At 28.7% G+C, this 14,766-nt stretch overlaps 1 protein-coding gene across 4 annotated transcripts in view; it reads left to right on the forward strand.

The window, feature by feature from the left end:
• Dpp10 (Dipeptidyl peptidase 10) overlaps nt 1-14,766 on the forward strand; it is a 174,427-nt gene that overhangs the window by 105,649 nt on the left and 54,012 nt on the right. For all 4 annotated transcript variants that reach the window (XM_088192148.1, XM_088192151.1, XM_088192150.1 and 1 more), the window contains exon 4: nt 11,759-11,850. In XM_088192148.1, coding sequence (XP_088048274.1) covers nt 11,759-11,850 — 92 coding nt within the window. The remainder of the gene's footprint in view (nt 1-11,758; nt 11,851-14,766) is intronic.

A 14,766-nucleotide genomic window follows, 5' to 3' on the forward strand; every position in this document is an offset into this window, starting at 1 on the left:
TCAGTTATAATTTTACTACCATGAAATTCTTTAACCCTTAAATGCATGATTTTTTCAAATTCAAAAATAAAAATATTTTTATACAAGAATTAGGCTGAAAATGACGGCAAAAATAATTAAAAAAATATTTAGGGTTACTTGTGGATTATATATATAAAAAATGTTGCATGCAGAACGCGAACAAAGTATATTAAAATTAAAAACATACAAAAAATATTTACATAAAGAAATTCTTAAAGCAATTTTTCTTCTTATTAAAACATAAGACCACAGCAAATTTTCACACACTGTTTGTGAAATTCTATTGCATATTTGCATTTTGCATTTGTTCCTCTTGGTCAATATGGGCCAGTGTCTATAACTGCATGTTTTGTTTATTTTATGCAACTACTGCAAAAAATATAAATCCAAAGTAAATTAACCTTTTTGAAGTATATAAATTAATTTTATTTTGTTTTATATCTACTAGCACCAATGAAAACAAATGTTGAAATTTCCAAAAATGTGACACATCTGCACCCAACGATTTTTTAAAAAAATGGCATTATCACGCGTAAAGATACATCTATAGGAATAATTGGAAAACACAATGGCTCGGCGTTTGTTACACATATGTTACACTATGCAATAGAGTTCCTATATTGAACGTAGACTGAGTTATAAGCGCTTAAATAATGCATTTAAGGGTTAAGGTGTGATGATATAATCTAATGTGTTGATATGTATGTTGCCACTTTGATATTGCCAACAAATCACTTGTATTTATATACTTTTGAATAACTTATAGCGTAATTTTACTTGAATTAAAGTGGTTGGAATTCACAGAATTTATAGCATCAATATCATTTTAAAATTTAGGTCGATCTTAATTGCATCACTCAAAAAAAAATAGTTTATTAAAAAGAATGTTTGATTTGTGTACGACCTCATTATTGAGATGAGCAACATAAGCTCTTAGATTCTGACAGATGAACGAAAATCTATCAATACTTTTCCGACTATGATTTCTTTGTTATTTGTCAGCCACCGAAACATATCTTTCTAGCTTGGCATAGATTTTGAGAGTTATTTATAAAGGGGCTTTTTTAAAAGCTTTTTAAAGCTCAATAAAGCTTTCGCACAATTGTGAAAAATTCCCGAAGAATAACAAAAGAAAAAATAAAAAAAATAAAGGCACTTCCTATTGATATTGAGAGTTGATTCATAAAGCGACTTTGTTTAAATAAAGCTTTCTAACGCAAAATATTGTAAACCAAAGTTTTACAAATAAAATATTGACTTGTCTAAAAAACACTATAACAAATATTTCATTGAAAATATTGTGTTCTATTAATTTTGTCAAATATTGCCTTATTTAAGACAAACATAAAATACGCTATGCGACACATGTATCATGTGTTTTTTTTTCCACCGGGAATATTTTGGATATGCACCTTGATATTTAACCGCAAACCCACAGTTTGATGTATGGTAATTTTAGAAGCGGAAACTTACAACTTAATGCATATTATATGATGTGTATGTTCGCGAATGTTTCTGCATGAAATATGAATTCATGGCAGAATAAAATATGCCATAATCTTGCGGCGGGGTTAATACACGCACGGATGGCTTTGCCATGTGTGAAAATAGCCATTGAGAGAGAGCAATGTGCGCATGTGCAGGCGCATGCAGTTGTCGGATGTTTCCAAATACCACGAATGTGGTTTAGTCAAATTAAGCGTTATGCAGGTTAATAAATATGAGGTTTGAGCGTCTTGGTAGTATTTATGGTTTCTGTGCTGCAGACATTTGTGTAGAGCGAGCAATTAAATTCCTGGACTGACGATGCAGAACCAAGTGGAATTGGACCACTAATAATGTAGCATATAAATGGCCTTAAGTTTAAATAAGGTAACTCCACCTTTGAGTGAAAATTACTGAAACAATGCAATTTACTCTCACCATTCTAGTGTATAAGATATTAAATATCACATTATTAATTATTCTTTCAGAAAATATGGAAAAAGTAAAAATAATACTTCATCATATAAACCTAAAAGTATCTAAACAATAGTGTTCAACCGAATATCAGCTGTCAGGCTAACTCTGAATAGAATACAAAGGCAAGACTACTGTTAAAAATTGTGTATAATAATAACATTAATACAATAAATAATAGCAGGGCTTTTTTAAACAAAAAATGTGCCGGAACTCACATTTTGTCAAGCAGCTTACTAAAGAAAATTATATTCAAATTAGGTTGTTTAAAATGTTTTAAAAAAATGGGAGTATTTGCTTAAAATACACACGGGATACTCAGGGGACGGTTGTACATATAAAAATAATTGTTATTATTTACCGTAAATGATTTATGATCGTCTATTATCCATCGGTTGATCAGCTCTTTAGCAGGTGATGCGAACTTTTTTTAATACTCCAATTACACATAATAAATTATATGATTAGGTAATTAATATCGATTTAGAAGTAACACAAAATATTTATTCTTTACATTTTTAATATAAATAGAGAAATGTCTGCTTGTACAATTAGGTGATTCATAAAAAATTTTGATTCAAAATGTAATGATGCTTTCAAGTTTATAATCCGCGAGAGTTCGGCAATGACAATGATCGGCGCTTCATAAAGTTTCTATAAAACCTTTGACTCATTCAGTCTATTGTTATTATTTATTGTCAGTAATTAATGATCGTTAGAGTCTTGCTCGCTTATTATCTATCGATTAATATTTATTCTTCCCTTTTATGCATATGAATTAGGTGATTCATAAATAGAAGATTAAAAAATTCTCATTCAACTTATTATGATGCTTTCAAGTTTATAATCCGCGAGAGTTGACAACGATCGGTGCTTCATTAGGTTTCTATTAATCCAAACACATTTTTTCTGTCAACAATATATTGTGACGGGTGAGCCCTTTCACGTGCTTTTACGATTTTTATATTCAAATTTATATATTCAAATTATCTCACACAAGAGTGGTTTTGAAATATTTCTTAGCCATTTCTTTTAATCTTAATTCGGCTTCATTACAAAATTGAATCTTGTCTGCGGACTTAAAAAATTATTTATAATGACTAAATTTTTTTTCTTTCAGATAAAACTTTATAAAAATTGCATTATTTTAATATGCAGTGCTATCAAATTGATTATTCCATTATTCTACAAATATTTTAAATCTGATACCTTGTAACAAACTTTTTAGCTACCGTTGTAATTAATTTTGAAGCACCAATTTTAATTTTACTCTTTTTGCTTATATATTTATTGAACCTTCGCTTTTTGTTTCCCAGATTAAATTCTCTAAATGTAATTGTATTCTGTAAATTGAATTCATATAAATCAATAATCAAGAAATAATATAATATGATTATACATCTTTTTTTTATAATATTATTATTTTTGCTATCAGCATTCAAATAAAATTACTGTTGACAATTCCTTCTTTTACAGTGAATTTCAAAGTTTTGTGTAAATAATTATACACCCATACATTCTTAATCACTTAACTTTTAAATCTATTATTTAACCCTTTATGTGCTAGATGCAGATAAATCACTATTAAGTGCGAAGTTCATATTAATATTTATTTTAATTATATTATTATTTTAGATTATTAATTATACTATTATTCCAGAGTATTATTTATTAAGCGTAAATCCCACGCTCAATAAATAATAATATATTTTTTTAAGCGCTGAATTAATTTTCTAAATATAACTCCATAAAGTCACGTAATTAGTTAATTCTACAGTAAAAACTACAATGAAAGATTTTATCCTGAAGGTGAATATATGTAGATGCATCATAGAATAAATATAAACATACAAAAAAATTGTATTTAAAGCATAACATTTAATTTTTATTGCATAATTAACTAATTACGTGACTTTTTATGAAAATAATTCAGCGCTTAAAAGGTCAAAGAAAAATATTTAATCTTAAATCATAAAATCATATTTATAAAATTTTCCCTGTCTACAGCAATTATTAAATTTCATAAAATATATATTATTGGTTAAATGAATAAATCATATGTGTAAATACAATATATACATACATATGTTGTTGATAACAATTACACATTAATAGGTTCATTATGCAATTATATATTAAATTTAATATTATTTTTTCTGTAGAATTTTTTTATCGAAAATTCGACACTAAAAAATTGTTATTTTTAAAATATTACTCTTAGAAAAAAATAAGAGCAATGATAAATCACCTTTTTAATAAATTAGAAAAAAAATAAGTTATGCATATAATGTATATAAAGCAATAAATTTAATGTTAACAATTATACATCGGTTTTAATTAAAATTTTTAATTAAATATGAGTAAAGCAAAATACGAAAAAAAAAATATTTTAATTTATAATATACGTATATAATATAAATTATATCTCTGTGTTATTACATAATAATGGACAAAAATTACCCGAAACCGAACTAAGTACCCGGTTAAGTAATGGAAAACTATCCGAGAACCGGTTTATGAAATTGGCTTACGTCTGACACCAGATTAAAAATATAAAGTCATAACTTATTTAAAATGTGAACGATTTTAGAAATTTAAAGGTTAAAACACTGAATTTGAATCAGTTTCTATGGTAATTATTTTAAGTAATTGAAAGTTAACTAATATAAATGGCAAATATTTTTTGAGTTACATAAACTGTAGCATAGTTTTTTAAACCCTAATACTATATTTGTCAAGTTTAAATTAGGTCCATTATAAAATAAAACTATTCTGATACATATGTTATAAAATTATCACTCTTCAAAATAACCAGTAATCATAAAGAACACTTTATACCTTCATTGTTATGATAATATAACGCACATTATGTTTTGTCTTTCCTGTAAAGTGTAAAATTATAGAGTTGGCAAATTCACATTTTACACCATCAATATAATTTATAGAGAAAGGGCAAGCTCAATAAGTGTCTGTAACAAGATAAATGCTTTCAAAGGTCACTATAAAAGGTTACAGCCCGATATTAGGTCAAAAAATTTGCTGGTTACAGTAAAAGTTTTTTATCGTAGCATTTTTTGTATGATATATTTGTTAAAATAAACAACAATAATAAAGAGTGCTACAAAAATATTTCTCAAAAATTAATATCTATTTGGTTTTTAAAAAAACCCTCTGGATAAAGCTGTAATGACAAAAAATAATGATATGATTTGTAACCGCTCGATGACATGTCACGCGTGGGGAACGATGCTCTTATCTCTCACTCACTCTCGTCACTTAACACGCGTGCGAGCGAAAGGGAAATTACTCACCCACTGGGTCTGGTGCTTGTGCAGAGCTATTTGGCTACTTGTGCCGTTCAGCCAATGATTTTTTTTCATTTTCTGCTATTAAATTTTAATTATTATGTTATGCATATACATTTTAATTATATAGTTATGCATACTCTTATTATCATATGATTTAAAAATAGTTTAATTTTGAAAATATCAAGAAGTAACTTAGGTCAAAATTTGATTATATAGCAATGGGTGTTAGTAGTAGCAAAAAATACGAATGCTGTGGTATGCACCGTGCATTTTCACTGTGAAGCGGCAGGAATCTTACTTTATACAATACATTTACACAATTTTCCGATAGATTAGTGGTATAAGTCAATGACTAATACATTATTATTGATTTAAAATTTTTTCGTGTCTGTAAAATCAGAATTAGGGATTATATAATTGTAATTTTAATTTCTTATTAGATTATGTATTAAAAAAATGGCTAAATCTAACTCATAGAGATTATTTATACACAAAGGAGCTACTGATACTATATATAGCTCTTCTCTTTTAATTTTTATCGATGCGTGATTATTCATGAAAGCGAGGAGAGACGTATGAAGTTATTTTTTATGTGTCAACTCAGGTATTGATTATATTTGTAAATTAATTATTATATTTTTTATAAATGATCTAATTATAATTTTATATCATTTTAAATTTATACCTAACCCAATAAAAATATTTTTTGGCATTTTAAATGGCAAACAAAGTATCAATAAAGTTTGTAAATAAAATTGATGGAAAATCGATAACTTTTAAAGTGAGATATTGCCTTAATAACACTTGACAGTTAAGCCTTAATCGCACAATGAAAAATAATCTCAAATACTTGTTTAATCGATGATTTAAGAGGCCAATATATCTAGTAATTTGAAAACCTTACTACTTTTGTCGCTAATATACTTAAAACTTTAACTGCGGTATATTGACATATCTCTTTTATAAACAGCTGGAAAACTTCAAGTCGATTGAATAAAAACTTTGTTAGTAAAAGTTGTTTATGGTTTGAAATTAATGAAATTTAACATAGCGAGGTAAGTAAGTTAACGAATATTTTTGTTAAGAAAAAAATACTATCATTGACTTTATTCATCGATTTATAACTTGTGAAACTATTTCAAAACCGTAAAAAACCTTATGCGGTAATAAACTAGAAACGCTAGTATAGAAATAGCTTTTCCAGCATAAGATAACATAAAATAACTCTTTTTCAGAACGATATAAGACCCCTACTGGAGTACCTCAAGGATCCAATTTGGGTCCATTGTTGTTTTTATTGTTCATTAATGACATAGAAACAGCAATAGAGCATTCAGATTTTTTATTATATGCAGATGACTTGAAAATTTACAAGAAAATGCATTCGATTTCTGATTCCCTCGACCTACAGGAGGATCTCAACTCTATATGGAAATGGGCTTGCTATAACCAATTGCCTTTCAGTGTAAAGAAATGTCACACAATTTCATTTTCAAGGTCGTTAACGCCGGCAAAATATTCATACCATCTAGGCGGATATTTTCTCGAAAGGTTTTCTTCAACTAAGGATTTAGGAGTGACTTTCGAAGAACGTTGGAAATTTAGCCAGCACATTGCAGAGACTCATAGCAAATCCTTAAAAATGCTCGGTTTTATCTTGAGAAATGCGCGTTACTTCAGAAATACTTTAGTATTGCGCACTCTTTATGATACTCTAGTCCGCAGCATACTAGAAACTAGCTCCATCATTTGGATCCCAGGCGTAATGAATCAATGTAATGAATTGAAGCTGGAAAAAGTACAACGTAAATTTCTTCGATATTTATACTTGAAGGAATACGGGTATTATCCGTTCTTGTTTCCCAGTGCTTTTATTTTGGGAGCCCTGGGATACGTTTCTTTGTCGACTCGCAGAAGTGTTTATGTAATTAAACACTTCTGGAAATTGCTCAAGGGCATCGTAGACAATCCTTCAGTGCTCGAGCAGCTTCAAATGTGGGCTCCTGAAGGTGGATATAGTTCTCGGTCGCGTCCACTATTCTTGCCTGTTAAGTGTAGAACTGGAGCACTTGCCAACTCTTCTCTGGCCAAGGCCATTTATCTGCTCAATTCTGTCCATAGTAATATTGACATTTTCTCTTGCACTTATGGAGTTTTGGTTCAATTCGTATGGGACAATGCACACCTGTTGAGGTGATTTGTGTCTGTTGTTTTGTCTTGTTTATATTTGTATGTATTATGATGTATTAGTACTTTTGACTATCGTGACGCATTAGGTTTGCCTGTCAGGTCACGATGGTTATAATTTTAATAAATAAATAAATAAATAAATAAATAAGAGTAGTGGAAAATCATTGAATAAACTTTGTTAAAGTTGAAAGAGCTTATATTTTAAAATAAAAATTTTCAATATTAGGTTGCAAACTTTTCAATTGCCCCAAGTAAATACTACATAGCTACAACATTTAATGGTTGCTTTTTTATACGTCAAGACTTTTAGATACAGATGCGCGGAGACGTTACAGAAAATCTATTAAATTTTCGCAAAGCCAGTGCAATCTCGGTAACTATCCCGGGGCGCCGTTTTGCGGTATCTCAAACCCCAAACATTGGGATGGGTTTAGGATTCGATACATAAAATTTTGTTATCGGGCTTGCTTTCTGGATAATTTTACAAGATTGGGCAATTTTTGAGAGCTATTCCGATGCCTGCTGGGAGCCGATAAGCAAAATGTATCGAGCGTTGAATTATAATATATATGCCCCATATGAATACCTTCGCCGTATTGTGTTTCAACACTAAACACTGATCGTGATAATATTTCATTAAAGTATAATGTTCGAATCGTGACATAATCATATTTTCCTAACTGGAAACATTCAATTTTAAATAATGCCATTATTTGCTTATTAACGAACTGTGACAAAGATAAAGTGTATTTATTCGTATCACTAAAAATATACATTTTAAACAGCTATATAATAACTTTAATAATTATGCAAGAATGGTCTTAATTTAATTTTTAAAAAATAAGCTCATATATGTATAGTCCATCCAAGATGTTAACGCTCATCATCGTTGCGTGTACGCATGCATGCATACATATACAGTTTTCCGCGATAGCGTTAACAATACTAAACCTACTTTATAAAAGTATTCCAGCTTCTCAAACGCAATATTTTATTATAATATAAGAGCACCAAATATTTTTTTCACAGATTTTATGTTTGTAATATTACATATAAATTAAAATAATTACTTATTTATATAAACCTAAATTTGCATCTAAATTTCCTAATTGCAATCAGGACCGTACATTTTTTTTAACACTGGCGTCTATGTACCACATAAATTGGTTTATTACTGTCAGTGAAGCATACTCTTGATTTTCTGCTCTTATTTCTGGAACAAAAACTTTATCTGTTTTTTGTATCTTGAGTCACTGATTGGCTAATTTTTGAGGAAGGAATAATATTTATAAATTTATTATATAGTCTAAACCTAAAGCCATGATGTGCATGTATATTTTTTAGCACTGTTTTTGCGACTATTTACAATTTTTTGTCAAATCTATTGCCAATTTCTTTATAAGTATTTTTTTCGTCTATGGTCGTTTATTTTTTAATCGTGATTTTTTTGTTTATAAAAGAAATGAATATAAAGTAGCCATAACAATTCATAAATCTCACAAAAGATCGATCATCATAACCAGGTTATTATTATTTATTTATTTTATTAATTTATTTAGCTTAATAGCTAATCTTTACATCTAACAAATTTAGTAAACATATATAAAAATATATAAAAAATACATACATAACAGAAAGAAAAAATGAAAATATACAATAATAAAGTCTTAATATTATAATTTATTTCTATATGTACGAAGGTGTTTTTTTATTCCATTTATGAAACCCGTTATATTTTTGCTGTTTCGGATTTCTCTTGAAAGACTATTATATAAATCAAAACCTCCGTACATAATTCCCCTAGCCGTACTCGTTTTCTTATACTTAATTTTCTTTAAATTTTCTCTATTTCTAGTATTATATTTATGTACATCTTTATTTCCTATTAAATACTTATTAAAATATTTTGGTAATATATTATTTTCTAACTTATATATAAATACTAAAACATTCATACTCAATATTTCTTAAACATTCAACCATTCTAATCTATCAATCATACTTTTACAATTAGTTAATCTATTTTTATTTAAGATTACTCTCATTGCCCTATTTTGTAATTTTTGCAACATTTGTTTATCTAATTTATTTAACATATTTATTAGTGTTGCACAATAATTAAAATGGGCCGATATTATACTATTGTAAATTATTTTTTTTGTATTTATACTTAATATATTTCTTAATCTAGATAATAAACCTATTTTTCTACTAATTTTTTTTAATATGTAATTACAATGTTCTTTAAAATTTAATTTTGTATCAACAATTACTCCTAAATATTTTATATTATCCACTATTTCTATACTAGAGTTATTTATTACTATTTTGGTACTATTATCTAACACATTTTTATAATTAATAAACATACATTTAGTTTTATTCTCATTTAATTTAAGTACATTATTCTTTAACCATATTTCTAATATACTTAATTCATTATTTAAATTATTTACAATTTCTTTAATGTTATCACCTATGCAATACATTAATGTGTCATCCGCAAATAGATGAATTTTACATTTTTTCACGTTATTAACTATATCATTAATATACAAAACAAATAACAATGGTCCCAATTTAGACCCTTGTGGTACTTCATAAGACACTAATTTCTCTTCAGAATATACATTATTTATTTTAACTTTTTGTTTTCTTTTATATAAGTAATTATTAAACCATCTTAAAACTATATCACTTATACCTATACTCTCCAATTTCTTTAACATTATGTTTCTGTCTATTGTTTCGAAGGCTCTCTTGAAATCCAAGAAAACTGCTCCAATGATTTTGTTTGTATCCTTAGCCAACAGCCAATCATTTATCACTACTTGTAATGCAGTTTCAGTGGAATGCTTTTCTCTGAATCCCGATTGTTGTTCACATATTATGTTTTGAGAAGTAATAAATTCCTTTAATTGTTTGATTACTACTTCTTCTATTATTTTTTCTATACACGGTAGCATGTTGATTGGTCTCATTTCTTCAACTTTTTTACTATTTTTTATTTTAGGTATAGGTACAATAGTAGCAATCTTTAAATTTTCAGGAATTTCTCCTAAGGAGAGTGCTTTATTTATTAAATAATTTAATTTAGTTCCTATTATTTCCCATGTTTCTTTAATTATATTTATATCTAGTTCATCAGTACTAGTTCCTTTTTTAAATTTACATATTATGTTATGAATTTCATCTAATGATACTGATTTAAATTTACTAAATTTTACAATTATTGCTTTATTATTATATTGTACTAAATTACTAATCCTTGGTAATTAATTCACAATTTCTTCTATGCTCTCAATGTAATATGTATTCATTTTTTCTGCTATTATATAAGGATCTTGATATATATTTCCATTAATTTCCATTTTTATTATGTCGTTTTGCTGAGTTGGATTAATTAATTGTTTTATTGATTTCCACATCTTATTTGGATCATTTTGTATTTCATCTATCAATTTTTCATACCATTTCTTTTTAGCCATTCTTAATACTTTGACTGCCATATTTCTACATTGTGTGTATGTTTTCCATTTTTCATTAAAGACTTTATAATCTATTTGTTCTGTTTTTAATATTTGAAAAATTTTGTATGACTCATCTCTTTTCTTTATAGCATTTTTAACATCATCATTAAACCACGGTTTTGGGTTGTAACGATATTCCTTTTTAAAATTATATTGACTTTTTGTTTTACAATCTACTATATTCTTATAAATTTTGTTCCATGTAACAAAAATTGAATCAACGAATAAAATTAGTTTCTTTTGGAAAAATTATTATGCAATGATCTTTTCGATAAAGTGTGGTATTCAAACATCACAATAATTAAAAATAAAAATGCATAAATGCTATAAAAGTCAGAAAATCAGGCACATTAACAAAATAAAATTATTTTTCATTTTCAATTGTGCTTTAGCGTGCGAATCTGAAATTTTGAGCTTTCAACGTTCCGATTAGCGCAAGTAACGAATCGAACTTGAACTCCTCCGCTTTCCGATTTCAATTTGTCGACGCGATGAAAATTTTGCACGAGTTTCCCAAATAATTGGTAACGAGTTTTCGGCTGCGCGCTTTTAATGAAGCCATCTATACGCGTTCTGTAATTTTTGTGGCAATTAAAAGAGTACTTTGACGTTAAACTTTTGCGCAACGTACCAAAACGTAGTTCGGCGCGTACTAATTAAGTGTTTCGTAATTCTACGTCAGAGGTGACGTAATAACTTTTGATTTGTAACGACAAGGTTAATGCTTTAATTATTTTTGTATTATTACAGGAGACGAGCTCGTGTACAGAGATCAATGGGGAGGAATCAGCTTGTTGCACGTGAATGGTTCAAGCAAGACCTTAATGCCAAATACTACCTTCGTAAGTCTTTTTTAATATTCTTTTTCTCGGTACTTTGTATAAGAATAGCATATCAAGTGCTTCATTGAATATTAGCTTTGAGTACAAATTTAAGAGAATATTTTATAAGATGTCGTCTAAATATCGTTAAGCTTAATGTCGCGTCATTAAAATATTCAATGAACGTACTGTCATTAAACGTAATGTTTTGACAGTATTGCGAATAAGAAAAGCGTTATATTTTTATTATTCTGAACCACGTTTGCCATAAAACTTTTTTTAAAACACAAACATTTTAATTGAAAATGGTTTCAGTTTGTACATTTAAATATTCATTATTACTGCGAGCACATGTACAAGCTTAAATAAATATTTTAACACTTAAAATCAGTATTGAGCTCGTGTATTTATAGGTCACTCGTGGGTCGAAATCCGCATAAGGGTATTTCAACGATCTGGGTTAATATAATAGCAATATTTTTTCAATCATATGCTTTGAATTTCCTTCGTATTGTAGTTATTAGTTTATATTGTGAAACTCTAAAAAGAATTTTTGTGTGAAATGTAGCTTATACATTAATAGTTACATGTACTCAGGGACGCCGAGAGCGAACTTGGGCCCTGAAAAAAAACAATGATTCCGGACCTCATGTCAAAAATGACATTTAGTATATTTTTTAACATCGTAATAAATTTTATTGATATGAAAATTAGCCACCGTTGCGACATATTTTATGCAAAATATTTTAATTAGGCATTAAAAATATTAAAAATTCGTAAATTTTTGCTGCTCAGTGTTGCCAGTCCAGGTCAAAGCAATAAAATTGTGCCATTGTGGTGAAAACGCTCGATTATTAAGCGTTTTTATAACAATATTACGAGCGAGAATTAAATAAAGCACATCTAAACCGAATTTTGACCAATAAGAGAGCGCAAAAAACAATTATCCCTTCTCAGAAGTCAAAAATCCACGTCAAAAGCAATAAAATCGTGTCGATGCCGTTGCAGTGGGAACGCTCGGTAACGAGAAGTGATAATTGTTTTTTGCGCTCTCCTATTGACCAAAATTCGGTTTGAAAATGTTTTTATCAGTCCTCTTATATTAGAACTCCATAATAATATCGATAAGGATAGCTATCATGTTTTCAAAACATAGTGTAATATTGAAATGCAGACTGTGAAGCAATATGTAGGATGCGATGTATTCGATTATTTTCCCCTGAGAGATGAGTTGGCTTAGTTTGTACTTATGACTTTGGAAAGTTCTAAAACTTTAATTAGGTTAGGTTTAGGTTTAAACAGCAAATGAACGTTTCGCAATTGAGTTTCAAAGACATTTTAGAGCAGCACCTATCAGTTAAATTATATTTTATATCTACTAATGAACTTTACTAGTGAAAATTTAACTTGACTAAAAATTACATATTTCCTGTAACATTTATACATAGGATGTAAATAAATAATGATAAGTATGTAAATATATATATAACTACTTATAGAAAATTTGAAATCATATAATTCTACTAGCACCTTCCAGATAATTTATATTTTCATTGGTAAAAATATATCTACTAGTGAAAATGTATTCCGATGTGATTTTACTGAAATTACATATTTTAGTGCTGTTTATTTCTTTTCTTAGGTATTCGATCTAAAAAATCAGATCGAATATGTCCTCTTTTTGTTGCACCTTACAATAATGTGCAACAAAAATGGACCGTGTCTGATTTCTCAATGATTTTAACTTTGGCAAATTTCTGGTAGAGTGTTGCAGATATATTGTTATATATACTTATTAAAAAACACATGTCATTTTAAGTAGAATCAAATATCCTTTTTTTTTCTTAAAAAAAAATCAATAGTGAAAATATTTCCCTCGTTTTCTGTTGATGTTGGTAAATTTGACAACAAGGCTTTAAAATAGGCTTTGTAAATTATTTGCTCTCTTGTCCGTCGATTAAAATATGTTCAATCCTTTCTCTATGTTTTCTTACAATATTCTCTGTACGGTTGAAAGAAATTTCTTTCTCTAATTGTTGCGCCAATGATGAGTTTTCAATTTCTTTAATGGATTCTATTTTAAAGGAGTCGCAAGAGTGCTTAGATTTCGTTGAGCCATTAAATAATCTGCGAATATTTTCTTTCTCCATTTTACATATTTCTGCTTTTATAGAATAACTAAAAAGTCATTTTTTTGTGTCTAGTAAAAGATTCTGGATTTTGCAAATATTTAATTAATAACAAAAATGTCTGGTTTCTTCGAATATATAATTTCTCTTTAATTGCTTCTTGAAATTTCGTGCTTAGCTCAGAATCTAAATTTTCCAATTGTTTTTACAAAAATTTTGAGGCTCCTTTGGCTGTGAGATAATTGTCAATAACAACTGTTGCTACTTTACAAAAACAATAAAAAAAAAATCCTTTCTGGATTATCGAAAAATAAAGAAAGCCTGAATCGTTTTGCATTCTGCCGTTTCCTATGTGTATATTTTCTTATCGGAGCGGGTTCTTTGATCACCAAAGCAAAGATAAAGCCGCCGGCTGGTTAGAGCAGGGGTCGGCAAAGTGCGGCTCCGGAGCCGCATGCGGCTCTTTGGCTCCTTGAGTGCGGCTTTGGCACAAATATCCACGGGCTCGGGCGCTAATTCTGGTCAAGTGTCCTTTCCATGCAACGTTGAATGTGTGCGTGAGCGTAGTACCTGTTTCGTCCGGAAGGGGCGCAGCGCAGCGTAGTAGTATGACAGCTGTCAATCTGCGTATTTGGCGACTACAGAAAAGCCGGCCAAAAGTATGACCGGCGTCAGAAAAGGGTTTGTTGCCATTTTGAAAGAAAAAATAATCACGAGATATTGGTATATCATTGCATTATTCACCAAGAAGCACTTTGTGTGCAGACATTTCCGAAAGAAATTACTAAAGTTATGGGATTAGTGAGCA

Source organism: Plectrocnemia conspersa, unplaced genomic scaffold, assembly GCF_051122295.1.
Source record: "Plectrocnemia conspersa isolate PC_06_02 unplaced genomic scaffold, ASM5112229v1 ptg000009l, whole genome shotgun sequence".
Lineage (NCBI taxonomy): Eukaryota > Metazoa > Arthropoda > Insecta > Trichoptera > Polycentropodidae > Plectrocnemia > Plectrocnemia conspersa.